Genomic DNA, 19,746 nt, shown 5'->3' with positions numbered 1-19,746 from the left:
TGTTTGAACCCTCTTCCCATGTGCACCTCCCAAACATGGCTTTAACTTGTGAAAGAAACTTACATTGACTCCAGGGTCCATTTGGGTGGGTATTTTCCTTTCTCAGAGACACTTTCCTTCCTAGTTGGTTGTTCCTGTACTTCAGCAGGTGATTCCAACTGCTCGTTCCTGTAAACAAGAATCAACAGCTCCAAAGCTTTGCCAAATTCACAACAGCTTGGCTTTATAGCCCTGACCCGGTGGTGAATTAAAAGCTCATTAAAAACCAAACCAGTGCACCTGGGAGGAGGCTGCTGCTGAACTTACTTGGTTTCAAAAGGCTCCTCTTCATACTCTGCCCAGGAATAGGTGCTGAGGAACCTCTGCAGCGAAGGACGCTTCTCATTCTGTTTCACACCTAGCCTGCCCCTGCCATGTGTTAAACAAATTTTTCTGATTTACCCCAGCAGATAGAGAGCAGAAAATCAGAAATTTAGCAGCAGCCTAATAATTTGGTTGACCTCAGACAAATAACTTACAAATTTAATTGCTTGAAGTTAGGATCATTAAAAAAAAAAAAAAGACCCAAACAAAACTACACATCCCATGCACTGTAGATATTTAGACTTTTTAGATTTTAGTTCTAAAGCAAGAAAGTTGAGGGATTTTTTTTTTTAAAAGCTCTCAATGCTCAATAAATAAAGGTGAGCTCATAAGGCTCATTTACCTATTATAGCACATAAAACTCATCTGAAAGGTGTAGCCTAAATATTATTATACACCAAGATGCTCCATAAACTGCTTACTACAGGCATGGTTAGAGTTGAAAAATATTTCCCCCATTCAAAGACAATCTCAGGTGACTTTACCAACTGCTTGATCTCCTGCTGAATCGGTCACTCCGTTCATCCCCATCGGGTTCATGGAACTGGGCCTGGAGGAGAAACTTGCCACATTTACTGCACTGGCATTCTGATGCTTCATCCCTGCCAGATTTGGGGAGGTGAAGCACCTCAGCATCCCTCCAGCAGTCCCCACTTACCAGTGGTACCCCAATCCCTGCATTCCCAGCACTCCTGGGCACTGCTGCAATGCTAACTCTCCGCAGGGCTGACGAGGGCTACACAAATAAGAGGCATTACTGGCTCTTAGCAAAGGCACAACTGGGTTACCCACTGAGCACACAAAATACCATCTGTTTTGTGCAAACTGTATTAAAAAAAGACACTGACACTTAGTGTGAAGTGACACACAAAGAATCCAATCTCAAGTGCAAATCAAGTCAGATTTTCAAGCAGCCTCTTTCCATAGTAAGTGATTTCTGCCCACCTGAGTGAGGCTGGCTGCACAGCTTCCAGCAAAACACCAACATTGAAGGTAACTAAATTCCCCTAACCTTGCTCAGAGGAATTCCTACACTCAGTTTGAGCTGCTCCCATATTTTTGTGCTAAATCCTCCTTTAATTCTAAGAGAACCACAAATGAACAATATTTCTTAACCAGTGAATGAGAGCCCAACCATTTCACCTTTATCTTCTAAGGGGGACCTCTGAGAAGGTTGGTGGGGTGCCTGAAAAGTAGATTCTTATGTTTGATGACACCAGCCCATATTTGTGACAGAAAAACACTAAGTCAAGCATGAAGCACAGCACCAGCACATAAAGAAAAACACACACATGCTTATATTTTGAAATTTCATGTAAGGATCATTACCTTAAAATTAAAAGGACCTGGTAGCTTCTTATTCATGGATTCATCTGTGAAGAGATCAAACATCAGAGCTTTGCAGGAGGAACTTGCTGCTTACAGGAGTGCAGTGAGTCTAATTTGCAGCCTAAGGTCTGACTTTCTGCAGTGTTTATTTAAGCAAAGCACTCTCAGAAATCAGAAATGAGGTCTCAGGGAAAAGCTTCCTATTTCATTAAATAAGTTGTAATATTCACACATTACCCATCCTCTCTAAGCATCAACTTCTGTCACCATGATAAAATATATGCTATTATTGAGGTAGTGTCCTGTTACAGAACTGTCTTTCACAGTCAGGACTGTAATTCAAAAGGCTCCTGCAAGGATTTTATGGTGTGGAAGACTTCCTTTTTGGCATTTAAAAAACACATGCTATTTCTCAGAAGAATTTAATACTTCTGACAAAGGTACAAGTGCACAGCACTGCCTGCAAACCTGGCTGCTTGTAGAAGGGAAAATAGAGGCCCCCTGCACTCAAGGGGTTTGTAATTCCTATGTAAAAAAGGGCAGGGTGCAGCCGTAGAAAGCAGCCAAAGCTCAGCTAATTAGAAACAGCTACTGTGAACAAGCACCCAAACCTACTGCTCACAAGGAATAAGATTGCCACCAGCACACTCCATGCACTTTGCTGCAAGCCAGGACATTCCTGTGTACTTGCAGTGGTCCCACACACCCACCCCAAGATCCACGACAGCTTAAGTACAAATTTAACTTCAGAAAGCTGAATAGTGTTAATATTAATAGTGTTTAATAATAGTGTTAGTTATTAATATTGATAATAATATGAATAGTGTTAATAGTTGGCTATTTTCTCCCCCTGCTTTTTAGAAGGGGAGATAAAACAACCATATAATTCTATCACCTAAGATGTGGAGGGATTATACAACTATTCTGCAGCTATAAGAGTTTGTCAAGCAGGTGCTAGCAAGGGGAAAGAGGCTTTTTTTGATTACCTCTATCTCCAAGGGAGCTGAAGGACCTCTCGTTCTGGAGCAGGACCTGCTTGAGCTCCTCGAGCTCGGCGTGTTCTTTGGCGTACATGCGCTTCAGGTTCTCCACGTGCTGGATCATCACCTCCACAGCTTTGCTCACCCGGCTCTCCTGAGGGAACAGGGAAAGCAGCAGCTCTCAGGAACTGCCTCATCTTTGGAGATTTCCCCCTTAAGCATCTGCTCTCCTCTGCTAATCTCACTTTTATCCTCCCTTTCAAAGCTTCACTACAGCCCCTGTCCTGGCACATGCTACACAGGTTTCATTTCTCTGGGGATCACCCTTGTCGTAAACTAAATAAATCAGTCTTTAGCTTTACAAGCACTTACAACTCACCATCATCATCTCCTCTGATCTACAGTCTCAGCTGCCACGATGCATTTGCTGGTATTACCAAGTCAAATTTTTGTGCTGCTCTGGGGTGTTATACACAACTACACCTAACATTTGAGCAGGGCTTTGTGACTTTCCATAGATTTCGCTGATAAGCTGCCCTTTCCATAAGGCACAGAACAACCTTTGCAGCATCAAGGCTATTGTTACCACACCTTTTGTACATCTCACTGCTGAAAAGCCTTTATTATGGTTTTTTTTTTTTTTCAACCAGTACCTAATTTCTACTGTGGGTTTTTGTGCAATAACTACTGAAGCATAGCTGCTCTCAGTGCCTGGGATTCCTTATAAGGACACAGAGTGAGAAGAGAAGACCAGGACTAAGCTGTCCTGACCAGTTACACACACCAGATTCCCAAATCCAGTCCTGGAAGCATAAGCCCAGAAAGAAAATGTGGCTATCCTGACACAACTGGAAGGTTTTAGGTTTATACAAAGTACTTTTAGATGGAAAGTGTTACCTGATTAATAGCTCCCAACATCTCTGCTCTGCTGGCAACTCGAGCTGCGTATTGGCTAAGGAACTGCAGGCTTTTCTGCAGCTTCTTAATGATCTCCTGTGCCTGGTTATCTTCTTCACACAAAGGAACTAATGCCTAAGAGCACACATTGGTAAGAAAACTGGTGTGAATTACTAACAGAGAATGAAGGGTTGAGCCAATGACACTGAGGAGCTGCATTCAGGCCCACATCAACATCCTTAATCAGTGTAACTTGGATAGAGAGCTCCAGTGGGCAGAGACTGGAGCATAAAAGCAGCTGAAGCAGAGATCAGATGTTTGTGCAACAGAAAAACTTTCCACTACCTGAGCACACAATGCATTTGGATCAAGGTTATCCCTTGTAATCTTTTGTATTTCAATTGCATTGCTCCAGAACTTCATTCATATTTGCTCAGCATGTATCCCATGCACACATTCCCCCTGTTTTAAGAGAGACTCTCACATCTACTTATGCCATCCACCCTACCAGCCCTGGCCAATACTGACCTCTAACATATTCACAGCATTTGTGATCTCCTTTTTCAAGTTTTCTTCAGCCAGGTCTCGGGACCTCTCTTCAAGCTTCACTCTTTTGTCCAAGGTAAACAAGTCACACTTAAAACCTAAAGACAGCCTCAGAAATTCAGCCTGTTGTGGGAGAAGAAAAAAATTCTGAGGAATCCAAATAATGCAGAAGTTTAAGTAGATTTGGACACTGATATGATATTTGGGGCTATACCCTGTGACCAAAGTTTAGGAGAGATACAGGAGAATAAGTGCACATGACCCACTTCCTTAAAGCAGGTCTTCCCATCTGTAGTGATGGTGGGAATGCTCTGCAGCCAGGAGAGGTGACATCCTGGCAGCACACTGTGCCATCTGTGCCTTTTGACAAAACTGTCTTAAATCAGTACATTCTGCCTGGGAGGAGGTCACAGCTATGCTCCTTCAAGCTTGCAAACAAATGTCACAGTAGTGACAGGTCTTTGTTCAATTTTACAGATTTCTACCTTTCTCCATCCCATCTCTTGCAAAAATTTCCATTAGGCTTGGAAAGAGAGTTCAGAAGTTAGCCTACAGAAATACATCCAGTTGAAGCTGGATCATTCTTTTACATAGGAGAAGATATTAATCAGAGTTTATCTACAAGATCTGATATCTGAAATACTTCAGGATACAAGCAGTTGAGACTTACCTCCACTTCCTTCTCATTTTGGGAGTCACTGTAAGAGAAGAAAAAAGAACCATGGGTAAGACTGTGGCTTTAAATTTACACCTGCAGGTGATCACTAAGTCAAAGCACTTACAGCTCATTTTGCTTGGTTTTATCTCCTTTAATGCCACCTGCAGTTGGTGAACTCCCTGAGAACAGAGACAAAAAACCCAATTTTCAGACCAAAGTGAAAATATAGCCTCCCCAAACCAACCTATCAGAGTCTTTTAAGCTTCCACAGAAGCCCCCCGTCAAGATTTCCAGTGTTAAGCTTTCACCACTGAAAAGAACTTGTGTGCCTCAGGTTCTATTTGTTGTGAGGCACCACAGCACTACCACTTGTACAAAGCCTCAAAAGTCAGATGTTCAGGGCACTTCAGCTGTCATCTTATTAGCACAGAAATGGTCAATGGCAGGTTTTTGCTTTAGGATGGTATGCAATTTGTATATTATACTACCTCACCAGCATTTAATGATCTCCAAAGGCAAAAGAGGGGGTGATTTGAAGAGTGTGTCTAAGGAGAAACAACATCCTGCTCATCCATATCATGGATAGCACAGAGATGCTTCTTTTACAAATCTCTGGGGAGAACAGGAGTGCCAGAACTGTTTCAAATACTCCAACTCCTTTGCAGCTAAGAATGTGGAACTGGTTAGATTAGTATCTGCAGAAATAAGAGTAGAATTTTCATGACACCACTGCTCTTCTCTTCATTTTGATCTTCAACTGCAGGTACCAAGCCCTTAAATGAAAGCCCCCCTGATCATGCTTGGTGTGGGACAGGCAGCTCCCTGCACCTCTCCACACAACTCTGGACTCAGCTTGTGGTCCAGTAATATGAAGGTGTTCAACAAAACCCCCTTACCTTTCCTGCTGGGAACCACAGCTGGAGCTTCCTCACTCCACTCTTTATTATTTTTCTTTTCCTGGTCCACTTCCTAAAAGCACAGCAGAGGAGGTACAGCGAGGGAGCAGCCACACCAGCCCTGGAGGGGATGTCCCCTCCTTTGTCACTGCTCAGCCAAGCCAGCTGGGCTTGTCACTGTCACCAGCACTCTTACCGGGTCTTGCTTGGAAACATTTTCCAACACAGGCTTGTGTTCTTCCATGGCCAGGCTGGATTCCTTCTTCATCTGACTTGGTCCTGTGGAGAATCATTCCCAAATCCAAATGTAACGATTAAGAAAATACACCCAGCTTCCAACACCCACCATTTTAGCCACGGGCTAACTGAGCTAAAAAACTGCACCAAATGCCATGAAAGACCACTGAGAAAAAGAGGCAGCAGAGAACACTATAAAGACACAGAGGAAGTAGTGTGATGATAACTATGATTGGAAAAAATCCCCATAAGAAGCGTTATATGTCTACAGCTGAGAACACAATGTACTTCATGTAGTTGAAGATGCAAGAGTTACAGTAATATTCCCTTGGATAAATAAATTTTATTATTTTCCTACCAGCATGGAGGGGTTTTTTTTTGTTGTTGGTATGTTTGCTGTTTAAAGAGGCAGCTTTTAATTAGTATTTATACCTTTAAAAATATCTAGAATATTTTGTTTTCTCCTGTTTATGCAGTCACACACAGCTGTGAGCCAAAGAAATGGCACAGGGAAAAAAAAAAAAAAAACAAAACCAGAAAAACTCCAGCTTTAAGTCTGAAGCCTGCAAGGGGAGATGTATCAGTTCTAATATTAGGAACAGTTTTTTCAGACATGTGCACAGGTAGCTGAATTCTCAGACTTTAAAGCTACTGAAATATCTTTAAATTTGTTCTGCATATCTGCTTCCTCTTAGCCAAAGGCACCTGGACCATGCATGAAAATTAATAGTAGAGGGAAATTAGTGGAAAGAAAATACTTTTAAATGAAGGGACAGAATTAGATTTCAGGAAGATAGTACTGAGGAAAGAAACAAAACCAAACAAGAACTGTAGTCTTATATTGAGGTAAAGATTAAAAAAATATTCCAAACAAGCATGCACAGGTATTCTGTGCTGCTTATTCAGCTCAACTTCACAAAAACAGCCTAAATACAGTGTATATACATGCTCCAGTTTTGGTTTTATAGTTGTTCAGTGGAAGAAAGCCATCAGAGCTGGTAAGAATCTGGTGGCTCTAGCATAGACAGAACAATACTCAAATCTCTCTACCCTCATCTCTCCTCTTGACCCATCCCAGCTTCTTGTGCAACAGCCTTGAAAGAGAGGAAAGTGCTTAGTGCCACTCTCAAACTAAATAACTGTTTAAATGCATAAAAACATCTTTTCTCCTGTCAAAATGGTTTGGGATTTTGTATCCACTCACTGTTTTGCCAGCTGAGCAAGCCCCAAGATCTCACCAAGTTGTTTCATGCTCCCTTGCCTGCAGTGCTGTGGTAAGGGGGGGTAAAAAAACTTTATTCCTACTCCACTTCAGGGAGGCTTGAGAGCGCTGGCAGGTGAAAACACTTGCAAAAACCTAAATTCTCACATTGTTGCTCTTACTCAGCTTCCTCACTTCAAAGATGTGCTGGAAGCAAACAATTTCCTCAGTGGGTGAGTGGCAGGCAGTGCAGCAGCCACAGTACCTGACACAGGAGCAGCTGGGTCCTTATTGCTGTTTGTCTCTTTTGTCATGGAAGTTGGCACATCTTCCCCTCGCTCATGTAAGCCCTTGGATGATCTTTCCTCCATAACAAGGCAACCTGCAACACCAGACAGCAGAAAACACAGCTTTTATTGTTCAGTAAACACACAGACCTGGGCACATCCAGGATTTCCAGAGCCCCAGGTTAAGGACTCACCTGGTACGGGTGCTGTGCTTGCCACTGAGGATGCAAGAGCTTCTGGGGCTGATGTTAAGTGATCACTGCCAAAACAAAACCCTTTCAGATACTCATCACATGACACAGACCTCGATAAAGGCTTTTAAATCTTGCACAAGCCCTGACCTGGATGGGATCAGCGTGGCTGGTGGTGTTGACTCCTCACAGTCAATCTTCAGAAAGAGAGAAAAGAGTTAGCACCAGAATGATAACTGCCAGTATAAAACTAGTATGTCAAAACTTTAATTTTCCCAGCTGTGCCTAAACTATTCCAGCAGTGAAGAGCTAGCTGGCAAGTTCACAGATTCACCCACTAGTCTAAAGCCATCTCAGGAATGCCAAACTCAGAGATGTGTTTTGGTTCCTGACTCCATGGTTTGCTCCTAGCTCACATCTTCAATGACCAACAAACGTGTTAGTGCACCACCACTGCTCCATCTTAACTCTGTGCCTCAGGAGAGATCCATTTTCAAGGCCTGGAGCTCAAAACCTACAAACGAGGTGCACAGATCTTCACTTGGCTGTAGGGATCAGATTCATTGGGTAAATAAAAGTGCCAATAGTCACAGCATGAGCAAGCAGGTGGTCCAGATCACAGCAAACTTGTGTGCTGTGTTGTGTGTCTTAGTGACCGCCTCTGAAGTGATCTAGTTTTACAATAAACAATACATAACAATTACCCAGCCCCTTCAGAGGCCTCAAGCCTCCCTGGAGTGCAAACAGCAGAGGAACAAAGCAATTAAAAGCTGGCAGTTTTGCTCATGTTCCTCTAGCTGCCACAGTGTGGTTTTGGACCCGAGTCTTATCACATCACAGACAAAACCAATATCCTCTTGAGGCTTTTAATTTAGAGGGAAGTTCTATATATGCAATATCCCTCTTCTGCATTTCACCCTGGAAAGCTCCATCTTGCTCATTCAGTTGTTGGGCTGGTCTCTCTTTATGGGTGAAATGATGAGGTTTAAAGGGTTAACTTGGTATTGACTTGTGCTGAATTACACCCACTGTTGAAGAAAATTGCTGAATAGAAAACAAAACCAGCCCAAACCCACTCCTCTCTCCAAGAGGAGGAGGAACAAGGCCAGATAGCTCCCTACACAGCAAGCACCCAAGAACACAACTGAAGTGTGTGTGTGGAGAAACAGCAGAAAAACCACATCAGCAAGTGATTGCCTGTGTTCTGGTATCTTTCCTTCCCCCTTAAATGCCCTCAGAGGAAACCCAGCAAATGAGAACAGGAGGCATCCAAGGGCCCTGGTCACTCTTAAGAGCGGCCAGCTGCTCCCAGCATCAGCAAATGCCTTTTCCCTCCCTGCCCTGTCAGAGCTGGGCTGCTCTTGCACAGCCCTGGCCCAGCCAGGTGGATGCTTCCCCTAATGCAAATTCAGGCTATTTTTATTATTGTTATTTGAATTCTCTCAGAAGTCAGAGGAAGTTCAGCAAAGCATTTGCCTTGTTCAGGACATTGGGTCTGCAGAACTACTGGGGCAGGAGAATACCATCGTGTTGGAAAGAAAAGAAATCTAAAGGGCTTTTAAAACTAACACACAGCACCCAAGTGCACAGAAAAGCCCTTGAACCACCTAGATCTGATTGAAATGATACATTATGCTACATTACCTGTCCCTGCCCAGATGGGCACATGGTCAGTGGTTTCTGTTTGCAACGAAAGAAAACACTCAATTCAGTTTTTTAGAACCCTAAGCTGGATACCAGGATTGTACACTCCAATGGAGTCCACATAAAGGGGAAAAAAAAAAACCCAATTAAAGAGAAGCACCACATTCTAGATTTCTTAGTAAACTATAATCACACAATGGTTTGGGTTGGAAGGGACTTGAAAGATCAAAGTTCCAACCACTGGAAGGGACATCTTCCACTATCTCAGGCTGCTCAGACCAATATGCAACCTGGCCTTGGACACTTCCAGGGATGGGGCAGCCAGTGCCAGAGCCTCAGCACCCTCACAGTAAAATCTGTTTACACAGGGCACTGGAGAATGGCACAGTCCTTGAATGAGGAAGAAAAGCCAAAGAAGATCCTGAAGCCCATCTCTAATCACTTTTCCCACCTCCATCCCTCTGATTAGCATAATAATGCAAGGGTTCTCTATCTCAGCCCATGAATTCTGGCCACAGTCTGATATAACTCCTCCCAAACAATCACTAACATTTGGAAGACCTGTTTGGTTTTCAAACTCTGGTATGACTTCCACATTTATAAAGCTGAACAAAAAGCCCGAGCTTCACTTGGCTCTCAAATATATCTGCAACTGCAGAGTAATAAAACTCCAAAGAAAACTAGGGAGACTTTTTGTATTGAACAAGGATATTAAAATTCCCTACGTGCCAGTGTTTAGAACAGATACTGGGCACAGTCCCTTTGCCTTTTCTCTGGGGCAAGCTTTAACATTTTCATTTCCCCCTTTAGAACGTTCATGTACAAGGCTTATACTACAAAGTGGAAACAAGAATGGAAAATGACATTTTTGAGCCCAGCTGAAACTACAGAGAGCCCCAGGGCAGCAAAGCACATGGGTTGCACAGACCTTTGCACAGCTCTGACTTTCCAGAAGGACTGGATGAAGTAGGAACCCTTGAGATGATCCTTTTTAAGGACACTTAAGTAGTAGCAGCACAAACTGGGAGTTCTTCACCTGCTCTACCCCACTGTGCTGAAACCACAGTGTCCCCAGCACTCTTACTTTTCTACCCACACTACACTTTCTGCTTTGATTTACCACTACAACCAGACCACGTTGTACTCACAGGTACCATACACCAGACAGGGTCACCCTGAGGCTGGCTGCACTTTAGTCCCAAAACGTTATTTCCAGGTTCACAGAAACCTGTGAACAATATTCTTCCACCATCCCCACCAACAGAGGAGTTCATAAAGCTCATTGGGAGCCCTGTGTGGTGGAGCTGAGGTCTAGATTTCAATAGTGAGGACTGAGGCACAGCTCAGGTGTGCTGAGCTGCAGCTTCTCTTGCTGCTGCCCCAAGGAAACTGCAGCTCAAGCGGTAGGTGCAGGATTCAGGGCAGCAGTGAAGGCGTTGCTGAGTACAGCAGCTGAAGGAAAGCTCTCCTACAGCAAAGATGGCATTTTTCAGCTGTTACATGGTGCCCGTGGGAGAAAGTGCAAAGAAAGGCAGTACTCCCAGCTGAAGCATCCTGTGGCTCCTTGCAAGTGGAGTAAGAGTGAAAACACTCAGTTCTTCCCTGGCAGAACCAATTGTTACTGCAGAACCAGCACTGTCTCCAGCCTTGAAACCACATTTAAAACACTCCACTGCTAAAAGCATGACCCAGTTGCACATAAACATCAAGACACTTAGTTTTATAACCAAGGTATTGCAGAAACATGTCCAAACAGAAGGGAACACCCCCCACAGCACCCTGTTGACTGGTGCCAGCTCCATCTACTGTGGAGCAGTGCTGATTTCTAGCTGAGCCATCTGCACCTGGGTCTGAGCAAGGCACAAAATGCTCAAGCCTGTTCGAAACCACGTTTCAGGCATCAGAGCCAGCACTCACCTCAGCAAGTGAAGAGTCCATCATTGTAATGGAAACAGGAAGGTCTGCATCAGTGTAGTCATCAGCAGAGCATATTTTCCACCTGGCAACACAGGCTTTATTTGCATATTGCCCAAACAACAGAGAGATAGAGTGCCCATTTTCCTGAAGCACATAACTGAAGTCACCACACTCTGTGCAGTCAGTCAGCTGGTGTCTCAGGGAGAGACAAATTCATCAACATCAATCCCTCCTCCCCCGAGCAGAAGAACCACCACCAGTCCTTTTCCCAACCTCCTCCACACTGCACTATTCTACAGAAAACCAGTGACAAAAGCTTTGAGAGCTGCTGAGTCTCTTGCTGCAGACTGCCTGCTTCTGCACCTTCAGGAACATCCTCATCTTTTAAAATATTCACTGCAATTCACTTCAGCTTTCATAATCTCAAGCAGTTCAATCTCTATCTTAAAGATCTAAGGAGGCAGCTTGATGGGAAAGGACCCCAGAATTCCTGCTCTAAGCTCTGGTAAAAGAAAAGTGACTCCTCAAAGCCAAGAGGATTTTGGGAATAATGGATAATGAGAATGTCAATTGTGAGTTAAACATGGACAATATAAAAGAATGCCTAAATTATGTCTCAGTTCTCCAGCATGAAATGGAAACCCCATCACTGTATTTGGCTGGTTACCAGCAGTTCCAGTAAAGAACTCTGGTACCTGTGAATAGAAGCAAAGTGCTGCCCTGGATCCTCATGGGCTGATCACCGGGTATCCAGCACTCCCTCTAAGGGACAGCCCTGCAGCTGAACCCAGCACATGGAATCTGCTGGGTTGACTCTTCCCCCTTTCACCCCAAAAAGGTTATTATGCCATCTTACCTGCATCCTCCCGATGTCACATCTGACCTGGACATGAGTCCCACATCATACCTCTCCAAGGTGCAGCTGCCAGAGCTGTTCCTGCAAGGCTGGTTCCAGCTGTGCCCAGAAGGGTTACTTGGGCAGGAGGTCTCCAAGGTCAGAGCATCTGTTAAAAAGGACACGCATGAAGAGAGGTGGTCCTTGGCCAAGTCAGAGTTAGTTACAAGTCAGTTTTTTGGCTAACTCTAAAATAATCAAAAGGCAGACCAACCAAGCAGATTTATAATAAGGCAACTTCTATCTTGGTAAGAATGGGTTCGGTTGTGTGGCCTCAACTTGTTGTGTAGATGGAGAGTTTGGCCAACTGAAACAACCCTCTCAGAGCAGCAGAATGCTCTGAATAAGAGTATGTGCAGCCAAGATAGATTTGCTTCCATTCCCATCAATAAGGCCTGGAATTACACCTGAACATTTATAGTCTGTGTGATGAGAGGCTCTGTGTGGTACCAGTTCACTGCCGGGAGAAATGCTTGCATGTGAGATCCCAAATGCAGCACCCTGCATTTGAGAAGGCTGAGTGGACACTGGCACAGGTTGCCCAGAGCAGCTGTGGCTGCCCCTGGATCCCTGGCAGTGTCCAAGGCCAGGTTGGATGTGGCTCAGAGCAAGCTGGGATAGTGGAAGATGTCCCTGCCCATGACAGGGGGATGGAATTAGCTGATCTTTAAACTCCCTCCCCAAACCATTCTCTCACTTTTATTTTATTCTCAGTAGCTCTGTTACTGCTCAGGTTGTTAAACCAGGACTGCCCTCAGCTCAGCAATCAAGGAGCAGGACATGTCAGATGTGCCAGCCAGAGGGAATGGAAAGAACAGCACTCACACCCTCTGGGTCCAGACTGACAAGCATCCTCACAGGTATATACTTGGATCTATGATTTATACCAATAGTTCCTGAAGATTTTGGGAATTGTCTGTCAGGTTGACAGACAGTCACCTCTTCAGGCCCTTCATTGCAAGCACGGTAATCATGGTTCAGATTTCTGGATTACCTGCAGAAATAGGTTAAAGCCCACAACAGATTTTCCACACCCTAACAGCACACTCCGCACTACTGAGACTATTCTGCTGACTCTTTCTGTATTTCAGGTGAAAGACAAATGTCCAACACTACCAGGTCTTACCTAGCAGAGGGGAGCTGTGCCAGTGTGAAACACCCAAGGGCAGTGCCCAGGGAAGGTTGGAGTACCAGGTAGGTCCTTCATTCCATGGTCTTTTGGAGCAATGGAGCTGCTAATTGAAAAAATAACAAGTGCTGCTGTTCCACCACACTGAATACATTAATGCCACCAACTCCCCCCACACACAGGCATCTGCATAATGTAACACCAACAGTTACACAAATACATCTTCTGTGGCTTTTTTGTCTAGAAAAGCAGAAGAGCTCATATCTTTAATGAGCAGAACAGTTACAGGAAGAGGCAGGATAATGAAACTTTAAGCTTGCAACAAAATGTGTTGGCTCAAGCTAGGTCTGGAAAAAAATCCTCTAAAACCAGGCAAGATGAGCCTGAGAGGAGAACCAAAGCAGCCACTCAAACCCTGTGAAGGGGGTAAAAAGCAAAAAATCCTAATCACACTATTTCAGCCAAGCCAAGAGGTGTCATCTGAAGATGGCATCTGAGACAACTTCTGAAGCAACATGTGCACAGCTAATTTTGACCTAATGTTGCTTAAACAATGAAAAATGGAAAAGAAATTGGAAGTAGTGCCATCTTCAGACTCTGATCTTTCTCAAAAAGCCCTTTATCACATATCTGGGTTGTGCTTCAGAGGCAGTGGAACCCTGGCTTCACAAAAAGGTTTGGAATAGGCTTTTGTACACATGTAAACACCTGCATGCCTATACACAGATATTGATCTTAGATTACTTTTACTGAATGTTTAACCCATCGAAGTTTCTCATTAGAAACATTATGTATTTCTCTGAGGTGATGAAGGGAAAAACCCCCACCCAAATAAAGCCAGCATCCCATTTGAACAGGCTCAGCAATGATCCCAGCAAGCACACTTACCTTCCCTTTTACATGCTCAGCTAATGTGGGCAGCAGAGCGTAGTCAGATTCTAACTCTGCACAGCACTGTTGTAATAGAGAGAGTTTAAGGCAGGCAGGTAAGGAAAGAAAAATAACAAAAGAAAAAAAAAAAAAGGAGAAGGAGCACTACACCACTGATTGTAAGCAAAACACAACTTTATCTTTCCAAGTGAACTACTTGCAGCTCACAATTGCAAAACTGCAACTGCAAAACTCTGCAGCTGTTTCCCCTTGCTGCTTCCAGCCTTTAATTCTGCAGACCCTTATGTACAAACATAAGTTTTATTCACATGCAGACAGCCCAGGTTTGACTCTCTGATGCCCCTGTCACAGCCTAGGGGACATTTCAGGACCTTCAGCCTTTTAAACACCTTGTTGGTCTGTGTTGAATCCAGAGCACTCAGATCCTGAGCTGTAGCATTCCTTACTAGAACCAGTTAGGAAAAAAGTGTCTCCACAGTGTTTCTTCCTCCACCCCCTCTCAAAGTTGAAGTAAGTAATTGTATTCAAAGCAAAGACTCCACAGTTATGTAATTTCCAATGTATTTCTCCACAGAGAGCCACAAAATTAATAACTGTTTCACTGCCTATTCCCATGTCTGGATACTGGAAAAATTAGGAGATTTTAAACATTTGTTTTCAAGCCTGTCTGCAGAAGTGAGGGCTGGCTGTGGGACAAAAAAAAAAAAAAAAAAAAAAAAAAAAAAAAAAAATCACACCAGTGGATCAGGGAAGGCTTCCTTCAGTTCCTTTTGACAGGATCACCAAGAATTCTCACAGCGCAGACCAACACCACACCTTTAAGTCCCGACACATTTTCCCAGAATGCTGAATAAGGAAAATTACGTGCAGATTTGTACATGCAGCTTAGGCACGTGCTAGAAAAGATACCAGGGGCTGCCAAATTGTTTGCAGCTGGTCTCAGCTGTGCTGTCCTTCCACCAGAGCCCTTCCTGTGCAAATCCACCTTTCCTGCTCCCAGCACCATACCTGGCACAGCAATTCACAGAGTCGCCTCTGCAGCAGTTCCCATCTCAGGGCATTAGCAGTTGCTATGAAGAGACATTTACAAGTCTAAGAGGGCTCCTAACAACTTGGTAGCAAGCAACCCGATGTCACAGCATCTCTAGCTACTCCTTGTCAGAACTTATTGTAGTTTGCATTAGTCTGGTTAAGCCTGAAGCAGCTTTTTCAAAGGAAAGAGAAAACACTGGACATCTTCACCTGCAGATCAAGGGCAATGCTTCCCCACATTGTTAGTGATAGGATGCCACAGCTCCCTGTGGAAACAGATCCTTCATTTGCAGATTAGGGGAAGAGGAATATTTGGCCTTTCCACCTGACATCCTGTACAGAAGTTGTAAAGTCCATGGGCTTTGTATTAAGAAGCATTTTTCCTCTCTTCCCATGCAGGTAGGGGGTTGGAATGGGCAGGTGAGAAGGAGACCACAGCTCAGCCCTTCACTCAGAAGGGGCACCAGACCTGTCTGCCTTTCTACAGGAACCAACATAAAGTGCTTTAATTCTTTCCTTCAGTGCCAGCTTTGTTTGTCAGCCCTGTTCTTCATAACACTTTTCAAATTTTCCACACATCTGACAGTTTATCTACAGAAAGATTTCTGTAAAGTCACAGGAGTAATTTAAAGCCAAGGTCCTAGCTATTTTCAGGGTGGTGGTGTTTCTTTGGGGGTTGACTATTTTTTTTTTGGGGGGGAAGGAGGTTTAGTCACAGTGGCACCACTTTTACATATCTGGGGTTCTCTCTCTTGATCTACTCACTTTGCAGGAGTGTTGGAAAATGACAAACTGTTTCCACTGTCATGCTCTTGCTAAGAGCAAAATAAAGCAGCTGCACTGTTTGTGGGAAGCAGGAAAGCAACATGAGAACACACACATGAACAACACCAAAACACTGGTCAGAGGGGGGCAAGCACAGTTTGGGGCCATTTCTGCCATATTAGTGAAAAGTTGTGCCTCAGAGCTAAAGCAAAGGGTCCCAAGGAGTTTTTCTGGCAAGACAAACAGTGGTTCATGTGGAGTTGTTTGCAATGCACACATATTTGTTGAGCATATATGGCAACTGCGTGCCTGAGGGCAAAACAGAAGGCTCAAATCAGTAAAATCCCTTTTCTGTAAGAAAGCGATCAGACTTCAGGGTTGGAAAAGAAACAGCCACATGTTCTGGATTCAGACCTCTGCACTATTTAACTATTATTGAGGTGCTGGTGTCAGGAAGTGAGTAAGAAAGAGGCAATATGAAGTTTTCATGGCAGAAGTTGCACGTGTACAAGGCAGTGACAGGATTGCTTGCCACTAAAGAGAGCAGCCTAACACCACACAGCCAGTCAAAAACACAGAGCAAGCAACAACCAGCAAACAGAACACAGAATGTACAAATATCAAGTCTATCTGTTCAGGAAGCTTAAGAAAGAGGGATGTCTTTGCTAGGAATAAGGTGGGAAACAGCACTTTTGGTAAAGGAGTACCTGTGCCATCTGTGGCATTACTATTCCCCCCCTAGGACTGGGGGTTTTGTTGGGAGCTTCTGAAGCTTTGGTGGATCCCACCCACTTCTCAGCTCAGATGATGGCAGATCTCTTCAAGCAGAAAGAAAAGTAGGAGAAAAAGGGGGAAAAAAAAATCCCTAAACAACAAGCAAGACTCCACAGAGCATTTTACTGGATGACCTGCAGATCAATCCTATTTCCCCTTGATGTAACTAAACCCTGGAATGTTTGCCCATGCAAAAAGTGAACGCTGGCACATTGCCAGAAGTTACTCACTTTTGTGGTCTTCCACCTTCTCCTGAAGCACCTGGCAAGTGCTTGCTAAAGCTGCATTCACATCCCTGAGCTTCTGCTGCTCAGAAATGGCTTCCTCCAACTTGCTCTTCAAGGATGCTGCTTCTTCACGAGCAGAGTGAAATGCTTCAACTTGATCCTCCGCCTAAGCACAAAACAATATTTAGGGAAAAAAGGAATAAAAAAAAAAAATAAAATAAAGCAGCCTGGCTAGCACAAGGAGCCTCAACAGTTCATGTAAATGAAACCAAACTGCATCTGTTCTTTCTCAGGAAGTGATAAAGCTCCCTGTGAACTTCTGCATTTTTACGTTGGGGTGGACTGTGCATGGAAGCTATTTTTGGGTGCGTTTTTTTTTTCCCCTCTTTTCTCTTTTTTTTTTTTTAAGCCACCACAAATATGCAATGCTGCCTCTTTCATCAGCAAACTGTTGTCACCACCCCCTCAAATTTTACTTCCTCTGCTGGTTCCACTTTCTCAGGAGGCACAGCATTCGGAACACGCTATTGCCTTCCCCGAGGGCAGCCGCGCGCAACCCTTCGCATCCCCTGCTTCCCCGCACAGAGGGAACTGGGCTGCCCCTTACGTGCTTGCTGGCATCCTCCAGCTGCTTGGTGGCTTTTTGCAGCTCTAAACACAGGGCTTCTGCCTGGCCAGCAGCTTCTTCTTGTAGCTGTTTGGCAGTTTCTATCTTGTGCTGCCTGCGGAGCGAGAGACAGCAGAAACCACAGCCCGTAAGTGACATTTTCAGAGCAGGCTGGCCTGGGAGGTGACACGCTCTGGCTGCTGGGACATGCACCAAAAGTCAGCTGTGACACACTGCAGCTCCCCAGAATCCAGCACCAGGGAATCAAAAAGGGTTTTTTTCACAGCAAGAAGGGAATGAAGGCTTTCTGTAATGTTTCTGGGTACCACGCGGGAATCAGCAGAGAAGTGTCCAGAAGCAAGAGCTCTGTGAGGCAAGCTTTTGCAATTTGGACGACAGAATGTCTACTCAGGGTTTGGGAGAAATAGTGGTTGGATGGATATAGAGGCAGTCATACTAGAAAAAGATACCCAAGAGCTATTACTGCTTCACTGGATTGATTTCTTCACATTTGACAGCAAGCAGATGCCATCAGAACTGGTGCTAAAGAGGATGGCTTTCAATGAAACCCTTCTTTTCCACTGCAGAAGCCCTTGCCCATTTCCTCTCTACCTCACTTCAGGGTTTTTTTTTGTTGTTGTTGTTATTGCTTTCATCAGAAACAATTTTGATAGAGACAGCTTTAAGAAACCAAGCCATCAGTATTTTTATCAGCTCTTTTCCAGGTGGAGGGAGAGCATGTAGTAGGTGGTTCAGGGAAGCTAAGTCCGGCAAAAGTATGGTACAACTGCTCTGCATCAGCTCTCAGGGCTGCCAAGCCCTGGGAACATCCCAAACCTAGGGACAGGGTTTGGAGCAACCTGGAATAGCAGAAGGTGTCCCTGCCCATAGAAGGGGCTTGGAATTGGATGATCTTTAAAGTCTTTTCCAGCCCAGGCCACTTTTTGATCCTGTTTCTAAGATCACAACTCATAGAAAGAACCATATGCCAAAAAAGTTACACTTGCATATTTAATGACAACTCATTGAAGCTACACCCTTGGCAAATTGAGACATCTTCCCTGAGCCTAGCAACTGTATCCCAAAGCAAAAATACCTGCACATAGATATTGAACAGCTCTCCTGCTTCACACAAACCAAACAGTTTTTTTAATTGCTGCACCTGCTCAATAGGCAGTGCCCTCCTGCTTTGACTTCTCCATTTGTGGTCTCCCTGGTGTTTTCAAAGACATCTTCAAGACTCTACATCAGTTCAGACACAAACCTTAACTCCTACACAGTGTAAACCTTGGGCTAAAACCAGATCCACTCTCCAAAACAGAAGATCATTTCCTCTGTGAAAAAAAATTCTTGAGAATTCAATAGTCTTTGTTCCACTAAAAAACTCACCCCAAAATAAGATACTAAACAGCTAAGCAACCAGAAGAAAACAAACCAAAACCAAACAACACCAAACCAAAACCCAACCTCCTCCCCCTAAAAAAAGACACACATGCTTTGAAGGAGTACCTAGCAGAGAGCTCTTTCCTTAGGTGAAGCTGTTCTGTCTTGGTTCTCCTCAGGTTGCCTGCCACTCGAATAAAATCCTTGTCTAAGGACTCATTGCATTTTTCCAAAAGCTGGAGTTTCTGGGTCCAAAGATGTCTTTTTTCTCCTAGTTCTCGCTTGAGGGCCTGTGGAATTTTGAAGTTGCCATGTGGTTAGAGGAGGAGCAGATCCAGAGCCTCAATTTACACGGCGAGACTTGAGTTCCCTGCTCCACCAATTAATATCACCACCTACATCCCACACTATCAGAGTAAAGATAAAACTCTGCCAGCAAGGTGCCCAGATACAGCAACAAAAACCATTAGAGAAAGTTTTAATAAAGATCATCTTGCAAGAAGCCCTAAAATTGATAATTTAGGGTTCTGCAGCCCTTTCCTCAGAGTACAACTGAGTCCCCTGGTACCAAATTGAGTTTGCATTACAGCAAAATTAAAGAAATATCCAAGAAGCAATAAAACCTGTTTGTCATATATGCTTAGCAGATGATCTGTGCCAGGGATGACCCCTACCACAAAAGGCTTTTAGATTAACCTCTGGTTTGCAGAAAGGAAAAGGGTAAAAATTAAGTGTTAGGTAACACTGAATTCTATTTCTCTGAACAATGACTTGCAGTATAAAGCCCTGAGAAGAAGAATCCAGTGTTCTCTCTCTCTGACCCTCCTCAACTGAAGACATGAAAGAGTGTCTTCAGCTCTTAAAGAATGCTTAATGAGAGTCAGAGGTCAGGAAAGA

At 44.1% G+C, this 19,746-nt stretch overlaps 1 protein-coding gene across 3 annotated transcripts in view; it reads right to left on the bottom strand.

Annotated features, from left to right (window-relative positions):
- The window catches only part of IRAG2 (inositol 1,4,5-triphosphate receptor associated 2), a 36,380-nt gene that overhangs the window by 977 nt on the left and 15,657 nt on the right, over window positions 1-19,746 (bottom strand). Inside the window, exons 17-39 of one of the 3 annotated variants that reach the window (XM_085568855.1) lie at window positions 18,976-19,139; window positions 17,467-17,581; window positions 16,863-17,025; window positions 15,070-15,131; window positions 14,059-14,124; window positions 13,168-13,276; window positions 12,003-12,150; window positions 11,147-11,228; window positions 7,736-7,782; window positions 7,589-7,653; window positions 7,373-7,489; window positions 5,866-5,948; window positions 5,670-5,742; window positions 4,898-4,952; window positions 4,786-4,813; window positions 4,098-4,238; window positions 3,570-3,704; window positions 2,679-2,826; window positions 1,693-1,736; window positions 1,022-1,099; window positions 849-913; window positions 307-408; window positions 64-168 (exon numbers count right to left, since the gene is read on the bottom strand). In XM_085568855.1, the coding sequence (XP_085424981.1) occupies window positions 64-168; window positions 307-408; window positions 849-913; window positions 1,022-1,099; window positions 1,693-1,736; window positions 2,679-2,826; window positions 3,570-3,704; window positions 4,098-4,238; window positions 4,786-4,813; window positions 4,898-4,952; window positions 5,670-5,742; window positions 5,866-5,948; window positions 7,373-7,489; window positions 7,589-7,653; window positions 7,736-7,782; window positions 11,147-11,228; window positions 12,003-12,150; window positions 13,168-13,276; window positions 14,059-14,124; window positions 15,070-15,131; window positions 16,863-17,025; window positions 17,467-17,581; window positions 18,976-19,139 (2,195 nt within the window). Of the gene's footprint in view, window positions 1-63; window positions 169-306; window positions 409-848; window positions 914-1,021; window positions 1,100-1,692; window positions 1,737-2,678; window positions 2,827-3,569; window positions 3,705-4,097; window positions 4,239-4,785; window positions 4,814-4,897; window positions 4,953-5,669; window positions 5,743-5,865; window positions 5,949-7,372; window positions 7,490-7,588; window positions 7,654-7,735; window positions 7,783-11,146; window positions 11,229-12,002; window positions 12,151-13,167; window positions 13,277-14,058; window positions 14,125-15,069; window positions 15,132-16,862; window positions 17,226-17,466; window positions 17,582-18,975; window positions 19,140-19,746 lie in introns of those variants that run through there. The other 2 variants (XM_077783187.2, XM_085568854.1) reach the window with 2 other exon arrangements.

The sequence above is a fragment of the Lonchura striata genome, chromosome 1A (assembly GCF_050655825.1).
Source record: "Lonchura striata isolate lonStrDom1 chromosome 1A, ASM5065582v1, whole genome shotgun sequence".
Lineage (NCBI taxonomy): Eukaryota > Metazoa > Chordata > Aves > Passeriformes > Estrildidae > Lonchura > Lonchura striata.
This window is presented reverse-complemented; position numbering and strand designations above follow the sequence as displayed.